Below are 24,922 nucleotides of genomic sequence, written 5' to 3' on the forward strand. Positions count from 1 at the left end.
AGATATCTATTGAATTACTAAGTATTATAGGGTAGGGTTCTAGCACTCGATCTTGCAGAATACTGGATTCTTTGCATGCTGTGATACCTTCTGTTGGGCCAACAGAAGAATAATCTGAAAAGGGTATTGAGACCAATTAAGAGACTTTTATGTGATCTCAAAAACTTATATAAATAATTTTTCATTATTCTTTGTCCAATAAAAAGTATGAGAAAAATCTTTGATTTTTAAACTCTGGGCCCACTAAATGAAATATGTTACTAACATGATAAAGATCCATTGCCATTTTCCATTCAGAAATACAGTTTTGAAAGGTAAAAATTTGTGTGTATATAAATTTGTAAAAATTCACTTTTTAGGCCAAGATTTTGCTTCCAATCTGCAACTCTGATGTAATCTAAAATAGTGTATTTTTCTCCATCTGTCCTTCAAGTTCCTTATGTCAGGCTGGGCCACAGGCTATTCATTCCGATGTGACATTGTGGACTATTCCAGGTCACCTCAAGCTATGAGAGTAAGTCATTTTACTGATGCTAATTTTATGCGAGATTGATTAAATGTTCTTCCTGTTAATGCTTTTGATCATGGATCTGCATCACCTCTAACACACTGACTGATCAATAACAAGAGCAGGTAGAAGAAAGGACAAGGTCATTTCAAGCAACCTGGCTTCATTGTTTTTATAGCTCTATTTACAAAGTGAGGGGTTTTTTTTTTCCACTTTTATGCCTAAGCCAAAAATAGATCTCCTGCATATCAAGGAAAGTTTCCACTTTTATGCCTATGCCAAAAATAGATCTCCTGCATATCATGGAAAGAAAATCCTATACTGCATTGTCATACTTATGTAGCTTTTACTATGGCCCTTTTCCCCCATGTTGCAATAGAGAACATTTTACAAATTACCAAGTACATTTTTATTTTTTTAAGCATCTGTTAAATTTTAAATGTGTGTTTAATAGAATTTGTAATCATTTAGGGTAAAGGTGTAGAACTCATTTGCAATTCTTTTGTTTCTTTGGTTTTTTGTTTGTTTTTTTTGGTGGACCCAGCAATTTGCCTCCTGCTGCTTTGGACCTCCAACTCTGTTAGAACCAGGGTTTGGATCCAAGCACCATGAGCCTTCATTCACAGCACCCTGCCCCCCTCCCCCGGCATGCCTAGCTTAGTCATTTGTAGCAACAGGCTGGGGACTGAATCAGGGCTTCTTCTGGAACTCTCTATCATGGGATCTAAATCTGTCTGCTAGATGTCACCTTGAGCAATCACCAAGACACTCTTACAGCAGATTAAATGACTAAATTTGAGGACTGAACATAGCACTGCCACAGAACCACCATGCTGGCCCAACTCGTGCAATTCTAAACAAAAATGTTCCTGTACAGAATAACTTGATTATCTAATTTTATGATATGTTTTCTTCTGTAGATGGCTTGGACCTGCTGGCTTTATTACTTCTCAAAGTTTATTGAATTATTAGACACTGTAAGTACTCGTACTTGTCATTTGATAAAAAAAATAAATAAATACAGATTGTAACTTTATATCCAGTGCATTCAGAAAGTATTCAGACACCTTCACTTTTTGTACATTTTATTACATTACAGCCTTATTCTAAAATGGATGATATTTTCTCTCTTCAGTCTACCATAATACCCCATAATGACAAAGCAAAATCAGATTTTTAGAAATTTGTGCAAATTAATTACCAAAAAACCCCCTGAAATATATTTACATAAGTATTCAGATCCTTTGCTATAGCACTCAAAGTTGAGCTCAGGTGCTTCCTGTTTCCATTGGTCATCCTTGAGATATTTCTTCAGCTTGCTTGGAGTCCACGTGTGGTAAATTCAATTGATTGGACATGATTTGGAAATGCAGCACTAGATATAAGGTCCCACAGTTGTCAGTGCATGTCAGAGCAAAGTCAAAGTCATGAAGTTGAAGGAATTGTCTATAGACCTCCAGGACAGGATTGTGTCAAGGCACAGATCTGGGGAAGGGTGCAAAATAATTGCTGCAGCATTGAGAGTCCGAAAGAACTCATTCTTAAATGGAAGAAGTTTGGAACCAGCAGGACTCTTCCAACAGCTGGTCACCTGCCCAAATTGAGCAATTAGGGGAGAAAGGCCTTGGTCAGGGAGGTGACCAAGAACTCAGTGGTCACGGAGCTCAGAGTTCCGCTGTGGAGATGGGAGAACCTTCCAGAAGGACAACTCACTCTGCAGCATGCCACCAATCAGGCCTTTACGGTAGAGTGGCCAAACGGAAGTCACTTCTCAGTAAAAAGCCACTTGGAGTTTGCCAAAAGGCACTTAAAAAAAACTCTCTCAAAGCATGAGAAGATTCTCTGGTCTGATGAAACCAAGATTGAATTCTTTAGCCTGAATGCCAAGCATCATTTCTGGAGGACATGACCCTCATCACCTAGCAAATAGCATCCCTACAATGAGCCATGGTGGTGGCAGCATGATGCTGTGGGGATGTTTTTCAGCTTGATGAAAACCTGCTCCAGAACACTCTCTGGACATCAGACTGGGGCGAAGATTCACCTTACAGCAGGACAACAACCCTAAGCACACAGCCAAGACAATTTAGGAGTGGCTTCGGGAGAAGTCTGTGAATGTCCTTGAGTGGCGCAGACTTGAACCTGATCTCTGGAGAGACGCTCCCCATCCCCATCAACGCTCCCCATCCAACTTGATAGGATCTGCAGAGAAGAAAGGAAGAAAAATCCCAAAATCCAGGTGTGCCAGGATTGTAAGATCATTCTCAAGGAGAGACCTGAGGCTGTAATCGATGAAAAAGGTGCCTCAAAGTACTGAGTAAAGGGTCTGAATACTCATGTTATTGTGATATTTCAGTTTATTATTATTAATTAATTTGCACAAATTTCTAGAAACCTGATTTCACCTTGTCGTTAAGGGGTATTGTATGTAGATTGAGGAGGGAAACAAATGTATATTATCCATTTTAGAATAAGGCTGTAATGTAACATCATTTGGAAAAAATGAAGGTATCTGAATAGTTTTTGAATGCTCTGTGTATATATATAATATACTGGGTTCTTTTTGTCTAAGTTTATATATATAATATATATCTTTAACATTAACAGTATTGAAGCCACAAATGCCTTGGTGCTAGAAACCCTAGCTCTTTGTTTATTCACACAGCTGTGTGAGCTGAGGCAGTGGTGAAACTAATTTCAGCCCTCGCCATCTCTGCTCAGACTACTTATGAACATCCTAATGTGTGGTCACATACTGACCGGGAACAGAACTGAAACCACAAGCTTATGTCACCCATCCCAATGACTTTCAGATGGGAATGACTTCAGGCTTCATTCTGCAAAATTCCTGAGCTGAGTAAATGACTGCAAAAAAATATTTTCTCATACTGTGGGCATCTTTTACTTCCTGGTGACCTCCAGTATATGGGGCCTACCTGGTATCCTTCCACTGCTTTTTTGGATGTGCATAATGTCGTCAGGTGGAGCCACGTCTCAGAGGAGATAATGTGGAGATTGGCAAGAATGCTAGTTGGTGGAGGGTGGGGTAAAGTTTCTTTGTCACTATCTTGCTAAGCAAGACTTGAACCAGCAAGCTTGACATGATAGTGTGTGTCCTTGTGCCACATTTAGATCTTTTATTGAGTGGTACTGTATACAGGTATAAGGAGGTCACCAGAATGCCCCTTTCTGTAGAGATCAGAGCCTCCACAGAATGAGTCCCATAACACTCACGAGTTTCCCCATTAGGAAGAAGCTGGGAGCATGGGTGACAACTTGGCCCAGCATTCCCATAGGAGCCCCTGCGCCAGGTGAAAGGATAGGGTATGAGTTACCTAGGCATTGGAAGATCATGGCATTTTGATTTTAGTTGATCGTTGGGCCAACTTCAAGGCGCTATTTTAAAAGTTGTCTTTAACTAGTCAAAGATAATGGTCAATGGAAGTGATTAGAAATGAAAACCTTTTTGAAAATATATGTATTTTTCATCTAGAAAAATACTATATAAGTGATAAACTTGTCTCATTCTCTTAAATTAAAAAAAACAAACTTTGCACATTATGAAAATGTAATTTTTGTGTTTGTGCTTTTAAAACAAATGTGTTTCAGATATTTTTTGTTCTGCGTAAGAAGAATAGCCAGATCACATTCCTGCATGTTTACCATCATTCCATTATGCCGTGGACTTGGTGGTTTGGAGTCAAGTTTGCTGCAGGTAGTCAAATTGAGATTTAGAATCCAGTAGTGACCTCCTGAACTGCTCAGTCAGGGCTCTTAGAAACAGGAAGGTGTTGGGGTGGGGGAAAAGAGGTCTCTAAGCCCACCATGGGAATGCTTTCTTTTATGCATGGGATAAAATACCCACCTCTCCATTTCTGTCTGCTGCCTTATATGTATTGTATTTCTTTAATGGTAAAGCCAAATGTTCTGGTTTCCCTTCTCTGTGTAGCTGATGCCATGGTGCGTTTTTCAAGAACCCCTTTTGACAGTCAAGTGAGCTTATGCAAATGATTGCAGGCTAAAGGGAAGTCCCCTCCCCCACCTGTGATAACCCTGCAACACTAATGAACCCAGCTCATTAGGACTTTCCTGTGTTGACATTTAACAACAAGGATTTCTTGTATTCTTAGCAACTACTCCCCCCCCCCCCCCCTAAATTTGTCTGAACAGTCCTGATTTTAAATCTCTGGTCTTAACCATGTTTCTAAAACATAAATGCAATTTGTAATTAATTTTTTCTTAGAAATGAGTAATGCCACTTGTAACACCCTTGATAGATTGTTTATAGAAGACCATCATTTTGGTACTTGACCAGTCCCTGGTTTCACCAGTTCCATAGCATTTCGTGGAGTTTCTTGTTTTTTCCGGTTTGGCGCCTTTTAAAACACTTGATATCTCTTGCCCACATCCATGGAGGCAGCAGTTCTGAGCTTGTGAGACTGAGAGATGTTAGCCTGCTGCCCCATTGTGACCCTGACTTGGGTTAAATCTTATCTCCCTATGACTCGAGTGTAATTAGAGGGTGATAACATTATTCCTTCTTGAATCTACCTCTCGAAGTTTCCATACAGATCCAGTGCCAATTAGCTAGATCTCTTGCCTTGGAGATGGATATCTGTGGGTTTCTGACGTACTTAATTGTAAAAAGCATTGTGATCCTGTTTGGATAAAAATTCTACATAATAATATATCATTGTAATTATTTAAGCCCTTTTGATTTTGTTTACAAAATATTTTGAACAATTATTAACCACTTATAATTGGTTATTGGCCAGTAAGTAAAAATACATATAAAAAAATACTAAGGTGTCATGTAGTATATTCTGTGTAGTATCACACTGATGGCTTCTTCCATTTTGAAACATTTCCTATATTAAGAATATAAGAGCTGCCATGCTAGGTCAGACTAAGGTTCCATTGAGCCCAGTATCCTCTCTCAAAAGGTGGTCAATCCAGATCCTCTAGGAAGTAACCTGATTCCAAAGAGAAGATCTATTCCTTGTTGCCTTCTCCCAGAGATAAGCAGTGGCTTTCCCCAAGACTACTTGGCTAATAATTGATGGACTTTCCTGTCCAACCACCTATTAAATTCAATTTTGCTAGATGCCTTGACCACATCCTCTAGCAATAAATTCTACAGTTTGTGTATTGAATGAAAAAAAATATTTTTCCAATTTGTTTGAAATCTATCAATTTCATTGAATATCCCCTATATCATTCAAAAAAGTAAATAACCATTTCTTACATATATATATATATATATATATATATATCTGTTCTAATCCACTCATGATATCGGGGTTTGCCACAGCCTTACTTGCAGGTCCTTGAGGAGTCTATACACTGGAATGGACATGGAATTGACTAGATATAGAATAAACTAAAGAAGCCCCAAAACATCTGTTCTCTGTTCTTGCTTCTTTCTGACACTAATAGGTAGAATCCGTGCCAGCTTATAAAAAAAAAAACCCCAAAACTCTAGTAGATATCTTTCAGAGGAGACTAGTATGCTGAAGCAAATCAGATAGGGGATGTGAAGGAAACCCAGGGAATCTTCCTTCTCCCCCAACCACAAAGGAATGCTGAGCCATAATCCTGATCATGATGGTAACCAAGGATGAGTCTTTGCTCGTCTAAGGGGGAGACCTCTGGCAGGAACGCAGAATGAACTGACCCTACATATTCCCCCTCTCATGCCTTAAGGGACTCTTCTGGAGGAGATGACTCCACCACTTCTGGGGGAGGACTGGAAGCTTCTGGGGCGCAGCACAAACATTTGGAGCCTCCTAGACTTGTGGGAGAAAAGATGGGGAAGAATCCTTCCCAGACTTCCATCGCCTCACTCCGAGCAGAGGAGTAGCTCTGCTGTGCTGCCTCCTGTCAGAACTTCGGGCTCTTCTCTGACTGTACCTGCTGCAGGGCCTCCATCTTCCAGTGTGCTGTTGCTGCATCCTCAGACATTCCTACCACAACTGTAGCAGCTGGGGGCATCGTGATATGGGCCTAGGCAGTGATAATAGGCAGCAAAAGTATCAATAATGGATATCCAGTGCCCACAACTGCAGACCTTAAAATCACCAAACAGAGTTGTCTTGGACTTAGGTTTTTCTATTTTTCTTCTTTGTCATCTTTATTATTGTTTTTAAGAACTGAAAAGTTTGGTTGAGGGGCTACTGAGGAAGTGGCAACAAGCAAGAAATGAGGCAGAATGAGGGCAAAGCCTTGACACAAACAAAATCCTAAAGAGAATTTTTATTTACTTATTTACTTATTTAAGGTTTTTATATACCGGCATTCATGATACAATCACATCATGCCGGTTTACAGTTGAACAGGGGGTGTAAGATACAATAAAACTGGAACTTGTACAGATGAAAATGCAGTTACAAAGAACAAGGATGATCGAATTGGGAGAATAGAGAAATACAGTAGTAATTTAACATCATATAGAGTTATTTACAGATAACTGGTGTGGCTGCATTTTTGAAGTTGATGAGGTGGAATTTATGAGGGGTCCGGAGAAGCTTGTTTAAACAGCCACGTCTTAAGTCTTTTTCGGAATGTTGGGAGGAAAGGCTCCTGTCGGAGATTCAGTGGGATGGTCCAGCTGTCGAGAAGGCCCGTTCTCTTAAAGTTATATGCCGAGTGGATTTGGTATGAGGTACCTGGAGGGATCCTCTGTATGCTTCTCTGGTCGGTCTTGAGGCGTTATGTTGGCTGAGCGGGAATTGTAGGTCAAGTGTTGTAAGGTGGTGGATGGTTTTATATATAATGGTGATGGACTTGAAGATGATTCTGAAGTGAATAGGGAGCCAATGTAGAATGGGAAACATATCCATGCAGTAGTTTGGACAAAGACTAAGGAGCTTGCAAGGCAGCGTGTGCACACTGGTGGAACTTCTGTGCATGCACAGTAAGACTTTTTTTTTTTTTTTTTTTACTGAGCTCTGTACCTCACTTCCAGGTCTGTACCATTGGATGATGTCATCCACATGTTATGGTTGATTCAAGCCTGCTTGTTGACAACATTATTGTACTCCAATCTCAAGATTACTAATGCCTCACTCACTGAGACCAAGTTCTGGTTAAACAAATTGATTTGCCAGCTGCGACCCTTTCTTATGTAACCAAAAGGTCAGCCGTGAACCAACCCAGATTCCAAACTGCAAAATCAAAGGGGATAATCAAACCATCTAAGATAATCTTAAATCAGAATAAGGTTCCCCTTTCCCCTATCCATAACATCACTAATTTTTTTTTATATTAAATGAACTTATTATCCCATAAATAAATCAAATCCACATATCATTGGCAAAGCAATGGTATCTTAATCATGATACCCAAATAATCATACATAAAATCTGCCGTACAAAAGATTAAAAAGGTATGAGAATAGAACTGACCCTTTGCAGAACACAATAGAAAAATTCCCTGGGTGAAGGCTGATTATTTGTGATTGCTACTTTCTGCCATTATCCTTGTGGAAGGGAAGTAAACCACTGTAATATTGTACAGTCTAAACCAGCGATTCTCAGTCGGAAACCTCCTCCCTTCTACCTGCCAGTGGGAATAGGAAGAAGGGAGGAAGCCTCTGATTGGCCAGTGAGGCAGGAAGAAGGGGCATCGCATAGCCTGAGAGTGGGATGGGAGGAATGACAGTGTCGAACCCCAACGAAGAAAGACCGCCACGGGAGTTCATCCCCGTGGCAGCGAAGAGGAAACCCGACCCCGACCAAGCAAGGCCGCCATGGGAGCCTGCCAGAGTAAAGCCGCAGAGGAACTGGAGCCCATCCCTGCAGCCAAAGGAAGAAGAGGTTTGGCGGTGAGGGCTTGTGTGAATGGGTGCCTGGGTGAGAGCTGGTGTGAATGGGTGCGAGAGCATTTGTGTGTGATTGAGAGCTTGTATGTAATAAGCATGTATGTGATTGAGAGAGAGACTGGTCAGGGAGGTGATGTGTTTCTGTGTGAGAGAAAAACTGGTCAGAAAGATGACTAGTGTGTGTGAGACCGAGGCTGGTCATGGGGTCTAATTGGGTGTGAGTGACTGGTTGTGGGCACTAAAGAACAGGACTGTGAGGACAGAGCTTCAGCAGCCCTTGCTGCTTCTGGTGAGTGCTATTGGCCTGGAAGGGAAAGGAGTAGGAGAGTTGCTGGAGAGGATAAGTAAAGGTGGCTTTTTAAGTTTATTTTTCTTGATTGACTGCCATTTTAATTATTGAGTATTATGCAGTGTCTGCTGTTTTGAAATATTTTATTGATATTTGGACATGTTTTAATAATTTTTATGAGTTTTTAATTGTTGGATGTTATTCTGTTCAGCAGCTGTTTTGTAACATTTTTAGTATAGCTTTACAATTATTTCTATGTGAGGCTCTATAGCAGCTTGGCTTATTCTGTTTTCCTAATAGGAAGTGTATTAGTGTTTAGGGCCTGATTTAATATTTGTAGTGTTGCCTTTTCATAGATAGGGTTGTTACTGTTTCAGTGTATTCCATAATACAGGTGTAACTTTGTGCGGGTTAGTTTGTGTGCATTATTGCAGATACTGGGACTGTGTTAGGTACTTTATTTCTCTTTCCATTTCTCCAGGTTTGCACTGCATGCAGAGTGGCTTTTTTAGTTTTCCATTCCAGTTTCTGTCTCCATATTTATAATTTGTGGTTTTTCTGTACTTGGTGAAGGTCGGTTCTGGGTGTGTGACTGAGGTGAGGTATTTTACTAGCATGCAGGCATTTGTATCAATCTTATTTGTTGTGTTTTCTCAATAGGATATGCATTAGTGGTAAATTACTGTCTTTTCATAAGGAACACTATTGTGCCTGGTAGTAAAGGGAGTTTGTTTTGCTTTTACTGAGATGTCAGCAGAACCAGAATACTTCTTTTTTTTGTATGGTGAGTTGAACAGGGTAATGCCCTAGTTCTGCTCTGCACTCATTGCTGGGGGTCGAGGGGGTTCCTGTGGGTGCAGAGTGCATGTTTACATTTAGCCCTATGATGGTCACATGTTCAGTGTGTCACGCATGTGAGAACCATCTGTCAGGTGTGTCCCAGCCGAAAAACGATTGAGAACCACTGGTCTAAACCAACTGCCCTTAATTAGGCAACCAACATATTGTGATAACCTTATCAAAAGGCAGTAGAGAGGTAAAGAAAGATCACAAAATATCCAACCCATCTTAAAACAGTAACTATTATCTTAAAAAAAAATCTGTAATGTCTTAATGTTAAGAAACTTACAAAAGCCTAAGTGATATTTATCTAGTAAAGTCACAGAACACACATACTCCAGCAGCTAGGTAGCCACTATTGTTCCACAACCTTCCCAAACAATGATACATTGGAGACCTATAATTTTCCTTGTAAAGGCTGCAAAGATGTTTTTCTCAAAAGGGGGTTTAACTAAACCCTTCTTTAAAGACAGGGAAAACACCATCTGACAGCAAACTGCAGTCAAACTCAGTCTGCCAACTGATATGTAGAGCCTTCACCAAGAAAAAGGGACAAGGGTCAGGATCTCACAAAGAAGTCATTACTATAAGGATTTCAATTATTGAATCTTATCAACCCACTGGAAACAACTCCAAACTGTAGTATTCTTTTCATTAACAATTTTAATTGAGGTGTGTTCTCCCTTTTCCAACACTTTTATCTTGAAAAGTCTAACCTAGGAATCATAATCGCATCATCCCCGTTCAATTTATCATTCAAATCACTTGCCCTCAAATTCAGAATAGGTAGTGGCAATCTTGTTCCTAAAATGAGTTGCAAACTTCAGCTGAGAAATCCATCCCTAATGCTTTACTCAGGATAGAGGGCCATTTCTTGACCACTCTAAATAAAATCTTAGATTGATTTCCAACAGACTTAACTTTTATTGATAATCAGATTATCTTAGATCTCTTGATTAGCGTCCTTATAACTCATAGTCAGGTCTATCCAGTACCGAGCGGTAGGAAGAGCTGTGTTAGTGCCCGGCGCATCCGCGGTTGCCGCACGCACAGTGCAGCTCACCTACCGCTCGATCCTGAACTATAATTTCATGCAAATGTAAACCGCGTCTAAGAAGGGTCCATGAAGCGTTAGGCCCGCGCAACCCATTTTACTGGATAGAGCGCCTATACAGTATCCTGGGTGCGCAGGCCTAAAACGCTTCACGCCACGCTGGTATCTGTCATTTCAAATGTCATTTGAAATGACAGATACCGGGAAGTCGGGACTGCCAGTCCCCCCTCCCCTCCTCCCGAAGCAGGGCGCGAAAAGCAGCCTTGCTCCGGGAGGAGGGGAGAAGGGACTGGTAGTACGAAGCGGCGAAGCGACTTACTTTTTGCACCCCCCTCCGGTCATCGGACGACCTCTCCTGCCTCCAGCTGCTCGCGAAGACGGACGCCTGCAAAAAGTAAGTTGCTTCGACGCTTCACACTGTCAGTGTCTCTTCTTCCCTCCTCCCGGAGCAAGGCTGCTTTCTGCGCCCTGCTTCGGGAGGAGGGAAGAAGAGACACTGACAGTGTGAAGCGGCGAAGCAACTTACTTTTTGCAGCCCCCATCGGACCTCTCCTGCCTCCCGCTGCGTGACTTACTTTTTTTTGCAGCCCTCCGGCCATCAGCAGGAACGGATCGTGGCTCCCCTGCCTCCCGGCGAAGATGGACGCCTGCACGGGGGAAAGCGGCCCCTGTGCGTGCAATTGGCTGCTCAAGAAGTGACGTCACATGCCGTGACGCCAAACGTCGTGACGTCACGTCTTGAGCGGCCAATTGCACGCACAGGGGCCGCTTTCCCCCGTGCGGGCGTCCATCTTCGCCGGGAGGCAGGGGAGCCACGATCAGTTCCTGCTGATGGCCGGAGGGCTGCAAAAAAAAGTAAGTCACGCAGCGGGAGGCAGGAGAGGTCCGATGGGGGCTGCAAAAAGTAAGTTGCTTCGCCGCTTCACACTGTCAGTGTCTCTTCTTCCCTCCTCCCGAAGCAGGGCGCGAAAAGCAGCCTTGCTCCGGGAGGAGGGAAGAAGGAGCTGGCAGTACGAAGCGGTGAAGCGACTTACTTTTTGCAGCCCCCTCCGGACATCGGAGGGGGCTGCAACGTTTTTTTCGCTTTTTTTTTTTTTTTTGCTTCGGGAGGAGGGGAGAGGACTGGGGCTGCCCCGGATACCTGCACCCATGATCGCGGCCGGGGCATGTGAGCGGGGGCTGGGGGAAAGCTTGCCGCCTACCCTTACCCCTGCCTCTACCGCAGGGGTAAGGGTAGGCGGTAAGTTAGCAGGTTAAACGCGCGACAAAACTGCAGGGAAAGATAGCGATAGTCGGGGCGCGGGTTACGGGATGCTAGGGAATAGCTAATTCGCTCGTTTGCATGCAATATACATGCCGCGTGCGGAAGGGGTTGCCCGGGGATTTTAGGAAGCGGTAGGAGTAGGTTAAAGGGGATTCGGGATCGCAGGAAGGGCTAACGCGGCCTTAAAGTGAGTAGAATGCGGGTTAGGAGCTGGGTAAACGCGGCCGCACTTTACTGGATAGACCTGAGTATTAGCTTTCTAGCTCAGCTTAGCTTCAGCCAGTCTAGACTTTCTCTAAAGCCTTTTGCTTCTTCTAAGTTCCTCTTTCATAGACCTAAGATTATCAGAGTACGAGGGAGCAGAACACTTCCATATTTAGGGAGTAATTTTCAGAAAGATTTATGCACAGAAACTCGAGTTTCTGCGCATAAATCCTGATTGAAAATCAATTTGGAGTGTATGCATGAAACATGATTTCACATGTGTTTTTACATGCATAAGTAGGCATTCTGGGGGGAAGAGTTGGGGCAGGGAAAGGATTTACACACATACTTTAGATTTTCAAAAGTAGATTTGTAAATTTGCACATGTATAGCAAAAGGGGTTCCATGCACACCTATGTATTTTCAAAGATTTATGCGCACATATCCACTTTGAAAATTTTAGATAAATTCTGCAGTTAGAAAGTACCTGCAGACTTTAACCTATGAGGGTTGTTTGACTTTGGAGCAATAGCATCTAAGGTCTGAGTACAATTCCAGTCAATCGCCATTCAATTTAGATCTTTCTGATATTCCTCAGGTCTTCTATGAATCTGACTAGGCCCAAATCTTTAGTTAAATGGACTATCTTTATTTATTTATTTCAAAGTTTTCTATACTGATGAACGTTGGGAACATCTCATCGGTTTACATAAAACAAAACTTAGCAACAAGCGCTTTACAGTGAAACAAGGAACTGAAATCTATAAAGATATTCATAATTTTCAACAATTTACAGATAAAAAAACAAATAGTGTGCCCAAAGGGGCTTAATAAAGGTCAATATATACAATAGAAATTATTTACAAAAGAGTCATATTTGACAGTCGAGACGAGAGTGCAAGGGAGAGAGGGTGTCATGGGAGAGAGGGGTGTTCAGAGAAAGCTTGTATGAACAGGTAAGTTTTCAGGTCTTTTCTGAATTTTTTTTGGGTATGCTTCTTGTCGTAGGCATCTCAGAGCATGGTACATGAACTTCAAAAGAAAAAGAAATCAGGCAATAATCAGATCAAGGTACTTTAATTTTTTGAGGAACAAAGACAACCGTTTAAAAAAAAAAATAGGGCACTACCTGATTATGTATGTGTGTAGGAGAATTAATCTGCTAGGTATTTGTATTTATTAGAATTTATTGATCGCTTTACACAAAAAGGCCTAAGCAATTTATAGAATACATACATGATAAAAGTAATACTAATAAAACAAAACAATAGAAAATAGGAATGCCTGCTGCAGTAAAAAGTTTTTCAAAAGAAGTCTAAACTTTTTTAGATTGTCTTGAAGCCGAAGTTCCATTGGTAGAGAGTTTCTGACATACTGAAGGAATGTCCAAAAGACCTCATTGGAAGGATCTTAAATCTCATGTAGGTTTAGACATTTTTAGTAAGGCATTTGACCAGGAACAGGAATCAGTACTTAACAGCTTAAAAGTAGTCATAGCAATTTTGTAATGAATTTGTTGTTAGATTGGCAGCCATTTTATTTTCTCAAGCACAGGAGTAATATGGTCAGAATGACTGGTGCGGTGATCAATCTTGCGGCAGCACTGAGAAATAATTGCAGAGGGTGCAAAGAATTCGTTGGAAGACCTAAATATAAGCTATTACAGTAGTCAATGTGAGGAAATATAATTGAATGAATGATGGTAAGAAAATCCTGATAATGTAAGAGGTGATGTAAACTAGCAAGTAAACGTAGCTTGTAGAAACCAGCTCTAATCACAGATTTAATTTTAAGAGAGGCATCAATCCAGACACCAAGGCTTTTGATAAGGGAGTTAATAGTAAAGCTGAGATTATCAATAGATACAGAATTGTGTTGAGAAGTAGAGTGAGGTCTGTGAATTAATAATAGCTCGGTTTTAGAGGTATTCAAGGATAGTTTGTTTTGGTGTAACCATCATTTTATGGACGATATACAGAGATGATGCTCAACAGTATTCTTCCATGTGGGATGCAACCGAATAAAAAACTAAACATCAGCATAAATCTTATAGCCAGCTGTATAATGTTGGCTAAAAGTTTTGTAATTGGAGCTAAGTATACATTAAACAGAATTGCGGACAAGGCGCAGCCTTGAGAGACACTGGATTTTAAGTGATATGACGTAGAAAGTTGATTATTGAATTTCACCTGTTGTGATAGATTATTAAGGTAAGATGAAAACCAACCTAGAACAGTGCCTCAAATACCACATTCTTATAAATGAAATAAAAGAATTTCATGGTCAATGGTATCAAATGCTGATGAGATGTTTAATGATACAAGAAGAAATTGTTGACCGTTGTCTAAACCTCATCTAATAGTGTCAATTGGAGAAGCTAATAAAAGTTCGGTACTCCATAGAATGGCAAAAGCCGAACTGGTGAGGGTCAAGAATTTCATTGTCTTCCAGAAAATCAGTAAGTTGGTGTAAAACCACACATTCAGTGATTTTAGAGACGAAAGGTAGAGATGAAATAGGCTGATAATTGGAAAAATGTAATGAATGTAGATTGGATTTGACGACTGTCTTCTTAAGGCAAGCCAAAACAAACCCAGAATGGATTGAATTATTAACAATGGAGGTTAGAGATGGAAAAATGGTATCCTTGATCGTTTTAAAGGTCGCAATGAGGTGTTGGTAGATGAACACATGACATTATTCACTGTTGAAATTATGATAGAAATTTCAAGAGACGATACATCATTAAAGGCAGACCAAAGGAGAATTATAGTACCAAGGAGTGACATTGGCAAAAGTTAAACTAAAATTTTCAATATTTAGAGAAAAATATTTCAAAAAGGCTTCTGCTGAAAGTGTGTCAGAAATAGGTAACAGGGTAATAGTCACGTGTTAAATTTTGAGCCACTCTGAATAAAGCTTTAGGCATAAGAACATAAGAAATTGCCATGCTGGGTCAGATCAAGGGTCCATCAAGCCCAGCATTTTGTTTCCAACAGAGGCCAAACCAGGCCACAAGAACCTGGCAAGTACCCAAACACCAAGAAGATCCCATGCTACTGATGCCAATAATAGCAGAGGGCATTCCCTAAGTCAACTTGATTAATAGCAGTTAATGGACTTCTCCTCCAAGAACTTATCCAAACCTTTTTTTAACCCAGCTACACTAACTGCACTAACCACATTCTCTGGCAACAAATTCCAGAGCTTTATTGTACATTGAGTGAAAAATAATTTTCTACGATTAGTCTTAAATGTGCTATTTGCTAACTTCATGGAGTGCCCCCTAGTCCTTCTATTATCCGAAAGTGTAAATAACAGATTCACACCTACTCCTTCAAGACCTCTATCATATCCCCCCTCAGCCTCTATCGTATCCCTCCTTATTTCCTAACTGCCTAATCTTTTCAGCATAAAAATTCTTTTTAGATTCATGAGTATCAGCTTGATATTTGGCCAGGAGCATTTGGGAGCATTTGCTGACAACGGTGTTTTAAACCATATACGTTCACTTTTTCTCAGAGATTTTCTTAAAGAAATTAAAGTTTGATTGAGCTAAGGTTGAGGTTTCTTCTGAGGAAGAGAGACAGGTCTGAGGGGAGCAATAGTATCCAGTACTGAGATGACAGTTGATCCAATTAAAAACAAAATCATTTAAATCAATGGAGGTCAAAGGCTCTGAGAGGAGATAAATCATCATGAAATTTAGAGCTATCAATGAAACCTCTGAGTTTGTGAATGTAATGAATTTAAATTATATGAGTCCCTAGGCCAGGAAACAAAAAAGCTTATTAATGAGTAATCAGATCATGGCATGTCATTGATTTTCAAGGAGTGAGAAGAATATTGTATACTAGAGGTATTTAAGAAAACAAGATCTAATGTGTGACCTTGTCTGTGAGTAGGACTATGAATTAATTGTGACCATCCCAGAGAAGAGAGAATGTCAAAAAAAACAGTTTACACTGGCAAGACTGTAGAATAGAGGTAAATGGCAAATTGAAATCACCCAGAATAAACATATTGTTTAAATTAAATTTGGCTAAGAGCAAAAGCTCAAAAAAGGGAGACAAATTAGATTGAAGCAATCTAGGAGGACAATAAGCCAGAGAAATGGAAAAACCTGAAGTAACAAGAATATGAGTTACCATTCAGGTTTTGAAATTTAGGGTTCAAAGATTCCTTATAGATAGTAAACTGCCACCTGTGCCCTTCGATCATGGCTCAGAATAATAAGAATAATTAGGAGGACAACTTTTGATTTAGGGTAACCATGTCAGAGTCAAGAAGCCAACTCTCAGTGATACAGAGATGAGCTTCGTTTTTTTCTACCGGGTCGTTTTTTGAGTCGGACGCTTCGGGGTAAAGTTTGTTTTCCCTCGGTTAGCTTTTTGGGAAAATTAAACAGGGAAAAACAAAACCGGCCGAAAAAAACCGATGTGGGAAAATGAAACTAAAAAAAACCCACCCCAAGCATTAAAATTCACTTTAATACATTAAATACAACCCACCCCCCCCACCATCCCGATCCCTCCCCAAGACTTACTAACATCCCTAGTGGTCCAGCGGGGTCCTGCGAGGGATTTCTCTCTCTGTGCTGTCTGACTTTCGGGCCTGCCTCGATCAAAATGGCGCTGATAGCCTTTGCCCATACTATGTCACAGGGGCTACCGGTGCCATTGGTCGACCCCTGGCACATGGTAGGAGCACAAGATGACGCCGATGGCCATGTGACAGGGGCTGACCAATGGCACCGGTAGCCCCTGTGACATAGTATGGTCAAAGGCTATCGGCGCCATTTTGATCGAGGCAGGCCCGAAAGTCAGACAGCACAGAGGGAGAAATCCCTCGCGGGACCCCGCTGGACCACCAGGGATGTTAGTAAGTCTTGGGGAGGGATCAAGATGGTGGGGGGGGGTTGTATTACAATGAATTTTAATGCTTGGGGTGGTTTTTGGTACAAACCCGAAAAACTAATTTTCCTTGTAGTTCGGGGAAAATAAGTCTCTGGGTTTGGGGCCCCCGACCCATGACAAATTAGGCAATTTCGTGATAAATGAATGCACATCTCTAATACAGAGGAAGTCAGGTTTTTCCATAAGTATTAAATCATAAATAAACTGAAATTTCTTCTTAATAGATTAAGCGTTAATCAACATGACGTTAGCATCAGTAAATATAGAATTAGATAAAGCAGAAGGTTTAATCTGAATTAAACAGGATGGCCTACAAAATAGATGAAATTTGTTAACATTAAAAAGATCACCGTACCTGCCTTGTCCTAAAACAACTGGGATAGAATCATGTACAGAAAAACTGGAAGTCTGTGAGTAAATGACTAGAATCACTGGCCTCATTCGCACTCATTGCACATGAAAAAGCGCACAAAGGAGCTCCTTTTTCACGCTCCTTCATGCGCATGACGCCCCAGTGCGCAACGCCTCTGGCGTTGCTCGCTGGCTCCCCCCCCCCCGTTTGGATGACGTCACTGGGCGGCGTGGCTTACAGCCTACGATGGCATTGGGGCTGGAGCGGGCAGGAACAGCAACGAGCTATGATGCACTCCTCTCTCAGTAGGGCCAGAGTGGAAAAAGGCCCATTAGTCCGGGGAGAGGAGGCAGAGTAGTGATGGCAGCAGGTAAAACTCAAATGAATGCATAGTGTCAATGAAATGACCATATAGAATCATGATGGCAGAAAAAAACTTGTGGCCTATCTAGTCTGCCATCCACCCAACTATAATTTAGCTTTACAATTTGTACACTCCCTCAGAGATCTCCCATTTGTTTATCCCACTTTTTTTGAATTCATGTACTGTTTTTGTTTCTATCACTTCTGCTTGGAGGCTGTTCAATGTATCCACTAACCTCTCCATAAAGAAATATTTCCTAAGATTACTCCTGAATCTACTCCCTTTTACTCTCATGTCATGACCCTTCTTCTAAAGCCTCCTCTCCATTGAAAGAGGCTCACTTGTGCATGGAAACCTTTTAAGATATTTGAATGTCTCTATCATATCTTCCCTATCTTGTCTTTCCTTGAGGATGTACATGTTTAGATCTTTAAAATTACCCCCATATGCTTTAGAACAGAAGTTCCCAAACCCAAATTTGCATGCTATGGAGGCAGTGCATGCTAATTTATCTCATATATATTCATTGTGGATATCCTGAAAATCTGACTGGCTGTGGGTCCTCCAGGGCAGGTTTGGGAACCACCGCTTTAGAATGAAGATGCCTACCTATTTTGATAGCCTCCCTCTGGACAGACTCCAACTGTTTTATATCCTTTTTAAGGTGTGGTCTCCAGAATTGTACACAGTATCCCAAAAGAGGTCTCACCAGGGACCTATACCATTCCTCTCCCTATGCAATCAAGCATCTTTTTGGCTTTTGCTGTCTATTTATCCACCTGATTTGGCCATCTTAAGATCATCAGATACGATCACCCCCAGATACCGCTTTTCTGTCATGCTTAAAAGAATTTCACCTCCAATACTGTACCTCTCCATTGGGATTTTGCAGCTTTACGGGTACATTTTCAAAAGCTGGTGCATGTAAAAAAACAGGGAGATATGTGTGTGGCTGCGCGTGCGCCACAGGGATTTTTAAAGGCCTGTGACCATGTGTGTATCTCCCAGTAAGCGCAGAAGAGCCACCCCAAAAAAAAGGGGTGGGTGTGGCCCGCCCAGGACAGCCCCATTAGGCACTGTCTTGGTGAGGCACACGCTGGCAGCCGGCTGTCGCGCACAACTTATTACTGCTCCGGAGAGCAGGTAGATATAGAAAAATAAATTGTTAGAGGGGTTTTAGAGGTCAGGGAGGAGAGGGGAAAAGGTAGAAGTTGTAGGAAGTTACCTCCCAGTCCACTCCTTTATCGGAGTGGATTGTAAGGGAACTGGGAAAAGGCCCAGTCTGTCGCCACGTGCATTTTATAAAATGTCCCCCCCTTACGCATGTGTGCTGGCACACATGCGCATCCGTATAAAATTGGTGCGTCCATGTGTGCGTGCACGCAGGTATGAAAATTCATCTTTAAATGCATAACTCTGCACTTTTTAAGCATTAAATCTTAGCTGCCAGACCCTAGTCCAATCCTCTAGATTTGCCAAATCCCTCCTCATATCTTCCATACTTTCCTGGCTATCTACCCCATTGCCGATTTTGCTATTATCTGCGAAAAGACAAACCTTTCCCTATAATCTTTCCACAACGTCGCTCACAAATCTTGAAAGCAATTGGTCCAAGGACTGATCCCTGTGACACATTGCTATTAAATGTCCCTCTCCTCAAAGTGATCTCCATTTATTACTCACCTTTGTCAACTCCCATTCAACCAGTGTCTACCCAGCCAATTACTTTCAGGGCCTATACCAAGTGCACTCAATTTATTTGTCACCTATGCAGAACTGTGTCAAAGGTCTTACTGAAATCTTGATACACTACATCTAGCGCTCTCCCCCGATCCAACTCTTTGATCACCCAAACAAAGAAATAGATCAGATTCATCTGTCAAGACTTACCTTTTGGAGAAAAATCACTCAACGGGGATCTGTTTTCCCATCAGTGCGTTTATCCAGCTCCATCCAGTATTTGCTGTCCTTTTCCTTTATATTAGTCTGCCACTCTTGTTAACTGTGCAACACAGTAATAGAGCTTAAAATCTGGCAAGGCTCAGCTACCCCGTTGCTTTTTAATAGTTCATTCCAGAATAAAATATCAAAATTGCTTTCTTTAGGTCCCTAAATACTTTATCAGGTACTTCTACTGGCAACATTGTAAAGAATGGTGATACTTGGCATTATTTTCATTTGTATCACAGCTAGCCTTCCCAGTTATGAAGCAGGATCTGAGTCTATGGAAGCCATATTGTGTAGAAAGGCAGCAAATAACACCAAGAGCTGCAAAAAATGTGGTAGCTCCATTACAATCTGAATGTGGCAATGTACGGAGCTGCACCAGCCCAAGAAAAAGGAAGAAGGGCTGCCAGGCATAATAACAACCAGGTACTGCTTAGCTGTTACAATAAAATATTTCAAAAGTTTGACAATTTTTCCCTGCTTTGTAGGTGGTTTGGGTACATTCCATGCCCTGATAAACTGCATTGTACATATTATTATGTATACTTACTATGGATTGTCTGCGCTAGGACCAGCCTATCAGAAATACCTGTGGTGGAAAAAATACTTGACAACTGTGCAGCTTGTAAGTAACTTTCTAACCAAATTCTTCTAAAATGTCTTTCTGCTGCTGTTGATATTACTGGATCTTCAAAATCCGTGTTTATTGTGGTAAACTAGCATTTACTTTTCAGTTCCCAGGAAATTAACGTAAATTAATGGTGAAGCCATTTTTCTTTTTCTTTTTAGAATGTATTTTTTTTCTAAACAGGTTAGTTATATATGTAAGTCTTAAATCAATGAAATAGCAAAACAGAATGGTGTACTAATGTATGTAGGGTGAAGAATCTTACAGATCATACGGGCTGATACCGTAAAGTGCACTCCAGCGGAGCACACTGTTAGCCCGCGTTTGGCCGCACATTTTTCGATGCGCTATTTTTATCCCTTATACAGTAAGGGGTAATAGCGCGTCGAAAATGCGCGGCCAACCCCCCTGAAACTAATAGCACCCGCAACATGCAAATGCATGTTGATGGGCCTATTAGTCATTCCCGCACGATCCAGAAAGTAATGCCTGCCCCAAAGGCAGGTGTTAATTTCAGCCGGCACCGGGAAGGTGTACAGAAAAGCGGAAAAAACTGCTTTTCTGTACACCCTCCGACTTAATATCATAGCAATATTAAGTCAGAGGCCCCAAAAGTAAAAAAAAAAAAAAAAAAAATTTAAAATCTTCCCGCGGCCCGTGAGTTGGAAGATGGACGCTCAATTTAGCCAGCGTCCATTTTCCGAACCTGTGGCTGTCGGTGGGTTTGAGAACCAATGCCGGTAAAATTGAGCGTCGGCTGTCAAACCCGCTGACAGCCGCCGCTTCTGTCAAAAAGGAGGTGCTAGGGACGTGCTAGTGTCCCTAGTGCCTCTTTTTACCATGGGCCCTAATTAGCATACCTGGGCTTCCTGAATCGCGCGCCCAGGAGAGTGGCCTGTCCTCGCTTCGGGAGAGCGGGCACTCGCCGGCTCTCCTGCATGGTTTTCTGTATTGGCCCAATAGTGAGCAGCCTCAAACATGTATAGCAAAATGTTCAGATGTAGTGTTAAGACACGAGGAGAAGATTTATTTATTATTTATTTAACTGTTTTTATATACCGACATTCATCAGGGATATCACATCGGTTTACAATAAACGAGAAACTACGCTTAAGTGGCATTTGACAGATAACAGGATAACAAATAAGTACAATGCCAAGAACAATATATATGTCTATATGAATATATATAATGTATATATGAATATATGTGGGGGGACAAACGTGTAGAGAAGATGTAAGGGACCTAAATACACAGCTCTAACATTATTTACAAGGTTGATTATAATACACTAGGGGGAGAGTTATCAATTAGTTGCTGAAGCGAATGTAGATTGAAGCTATAAGGTACAGAATAGATCGTGGAATGGTGTAGGATAGAGAGAGGTACGGTACAGAGTATAGCTAAGAGATCAGATACCAGTTTGCCCATCATATGTGAACGATCAAGAACAATTTCAACCTTCTCTTGGGCATTATACATATACATACATTAAGAGATGGTCAATAATTCTATTAAATTAGAAATAATTCCAATGTATATTCTTGTCAATATATTTCTTTCTAAATAGAGTAGTGACACTGAAGAGTCAACATAAACAGCATGGGTGATCATGGACTACTCTCAAGGGTGCCCTGAAAATCTCATTGGTTTCAACAAGTTTACAATTAGTTTTTATATCACTATGTGTTTGTGTAAGAACATAAGTTGCCGTACTGGGTCAAATCAAGGGTCCATCAAGCCCAGCATACTATTTCCAACAGTGGCCAATCCAGGTTGTTATCTTCTAGCAAGTAGCCAAACATTAAACAGATCCCATACTACTAATGTCAGTAATAGCAGTGGCTATTCCCTAAGACAGCTTGTTCAATGGCAGTTTATGGACTTCTCCTCCAGGAACTTATTTTTAAACCCAGCTCCACTAACTGCCCCCAACCACATCCTTCGACAATTAATTCCAGAGCTTAACTGTGCATTGAATGAAAAAGGATTTTCTCTGATTTGTTTTAAATGTGCTACTGTTCCATTCCCTTTATCATTTTGGTCGCCCTTCTTTAGTACAGCTATATCTTTTTTGAGATGTGGCACCCAGTACTCAAGGTGAGGTCCCACCATGGAGCGATACAGAAACATTGACATTCACCGTTCCCTTCATAATAATTTCTAACATAGTTTGCTTTTTTGACCACTGCAGCACACTGAGCCGTGATTTCAGTGTATTGTCCACTATGACTCCTAGAACTTTTTCTTGGGTGCTAACTCCTAATATGGAATCTAACATCTTGTAACTACAGTATGGGTTTAATTTAATTTAATTAAAAACTTTTATATACCGGTATTAGTATGCATACATCATACCGGTTTACAATGTAACTTTAAAGGTAGAAATTACAATGAACAGGGAGGGCGAACAAGGAGGAGTATGCAAAGAGCAGGAGGTGGAGGAATTAAAGCAATAAATAAAAACTGCAACGGACTATTTACAGGAATATACAAGGCGTAGGCAAGATACTTGCAGAAGTCGGTGTACTTAATCAGGGTAGGCTTGTCGGAAGAGCCATGTTTTAAGTTTTTTTCTGAACTTGGCGTAACATGGCTCTAGCCTGAGAGTGGTAGGGAGGGTGTTCCATTGTTTAGGGCCTGCAATGGATAGTGTTATTTTCCCTCTATGCATAAATATTTTGTATTAAAATGTTTTTCCTCAAAATTATAACATTCAAAATCTTTGAATGGAATCAGAGGCCTTTCCAGTATATAGTGAAATTGCAGTCCCCTTGAAGGCTGGCCTGTGGTGGCTCAGTGGCAGTGTTGTGGAGCCCTGTGTTCAAGTCTGTATGCATGGGTGCAGCCCTAAAGCCCAGCTCTCTTATACCTTTCCCAACAACCAACAAGATCTTTAAGTGAAACTCTCTCAACTATAACACCTGTGCTTTTGGCATGCATATCAGCAGTGGCTGCTGTAATTCTTTTCTCCACCATCCTTTCCCCGACTCCACTGGCTGTGCCGACTTCGGGACTGGAGTTTGATCTCCCAATATAAGCAAACTTACTGACATTTTGACTGGATTTTCTTTACTCCCTTAAATGTGCCATTGCTTTTCATTCGTTAGAGAGGATTATATTGGTCTTGAAATCTGTTTTTAAAGCCCAGGAAACTTTTATTGCCACATTACTCTCACAGACACCTACATTCTTTTTCTTTCAAGACATCATGTGGCTTCTCATATTGCAGGAATAATAAGTAAACATAATAGGGATTGAATGGCAGCCACAAGAGGGAAGCAAAGAGCAAGAAATCAGAAAACACATGAAACATGTCTACCAAGAGTGTTTTGTTTTATGTAGTTCTGTGCTGTGCAAATAAACCTAGTCAATATAGAGACAGTATGTAGACTGCAAGTGTATAGTATCAAAAATAGTGCACCAATAAATCAAAATTAAACTGTTTTTAAATTAGCAAAGTTTAATTCGGTTAAGTTACATTTCACCTGTGATCATCACAGGAATAAACCTTTACCTGAAATAAATTTAAATAATGTTCTTGCAACTGATCTATAAATTTACTAATGGGAAAACTTTAGTGCGGGACTCACAATTTTTTCTTGTCTCTTTCAGATCCAGTTTGTGATGATTACCATTCACATTGCCCAGTTCTTTTTTATGGAGAATTGCCAATACCAGTTTCCAGTTTTCCTGTATGTTATTTGGGCATACGGGTTTGTGTTTTTAATTCTGTTTCTCAACTTTTGGTATCATGCTTATACTAAGGGGCATCGACTACCAAAAAATAGCAAAAGCAAGCTTAGCGAGAATAAAGGTCATTGACGATATCTATGATGTATATTTATATATGAACCTCGCACTGGTACCTTGTACTCCTTGACAATCAAGATATTAGGGCTATGGTACGTTGTGTACATTTTATACTTTTTTTCAAGAAATGAAGAGCCTGTATTTTTACCATAAGTTATTTGGGGTTCTGAAGTTAGGCTAATATACTGAAATGGGACCATTGTCATGCAGTAAACTACCTGATATACATCTAGGACTTGAACACTTATTTGTACTGTAAAAAAAAAATTGAGCAACATTGTTTAACAATCGTAGATGCATATGATAAGTATGAACACATATTTTGAGCACTATGAGAAATATGCACTCGATTAGGCCAAAACATTGAGTTGTCGAGGTTGCAGGCTGCATACACAACTTTATTTAACAAAGCATGACTGTCTTCCATATAGACATGATATATTTGATAAAGCCTAAGCATTTACTATTAAATTTAACACCCCTAAGAATTGTTTGCTCAGTTTTGTTCATGTTGTGTCTTAATAAAATTTGTAATTTATAAAAACTTGTTTAGGCATTTGATGTGCATTTTTGAGACTTTTAAATTACTACAGTGATGACATAGCCGTGTTACAAAAGTTTCCATGCTTTTCCCATAAGCGGAAGGTGTGACCTTCTAGATAGATACTTCTCAGCATTTTTGATGCCAGGGATCAGTTGACTGACCTCCAAAACTGATATGGACGACTCAGGAGTGGAGGATGAGGAGCTCCCTCCTGTGGCTGTAGAGATTGGAGGTTCCCTCTGTTGCTAAAGCATGAGGGGCCCTCATAGAAGAGTTTCTCCCAGTCTTGACCCAGTCACCACCTATTGTTTTAATTGTAAAAATTATAACAAAGGAGCTGTGCTTCTTGCAGTCAGCACAGGAGAGAGAACAAACATCAG

At 40.8% G+C, this 24,922-nt stretch overlaps 1 protein-coding gene across 5 annotated transcripts in view; it reads left to right on the top strand.

The window, feature by feature from the left end:
- The window catches only part of ELOVL7 (ELOVL fatty acid elongase 7), a 102,384-nt gene extending 77,839 nt beyond the window's left edge, over nt 1-24,545 (top strand). For 3 of the 5 annotated variants that reach the window (XM_029576602.1, XM_029576611.1, XM_029576584.1), the window contains exons 4-8: nt 434-514; nt 1,429-1,485; nt 4,118-4,223; nt 20,046-20,182; nt 23,801-24,010. In XM_029576602.1, the coding sequence (XP_029432462.1) occupies nt 434-514; nt 1,429-1,485; nt 4,118-4,223; nt 20,046-20,182; nt 23,801-24,010 (591 nt within the window). Of the gene's footprint in view, nt 1-433; nt 515-1,428; nt 1,486-4,117; nt 4,224-20,045; nt 20,183-23,800 lie in introns of all 5 variants that reach the window. The other 2 variants (XM_029576592.1, XM_029576619.1) reach the window with 1 other exon arrangement.
- Nucleotides 24,546-24,922: the final 377 nt, after the last annotated feature.

Source organism: Rhinatrema bivittatum, chromosome 1 (genome assembly GCF_901001135.1).
Source record: "Rhinatrema bivittatum chromosome 1, aRhiBiv1.1, whole genome shotgun sequence".
Lineage (NCBI taxonomy): Eukaryota > Metazoa > Chordata > Amphibia > Gymnophiona > Rhinatrematidae > Rhinatrema > Rhinatrema bivittatum.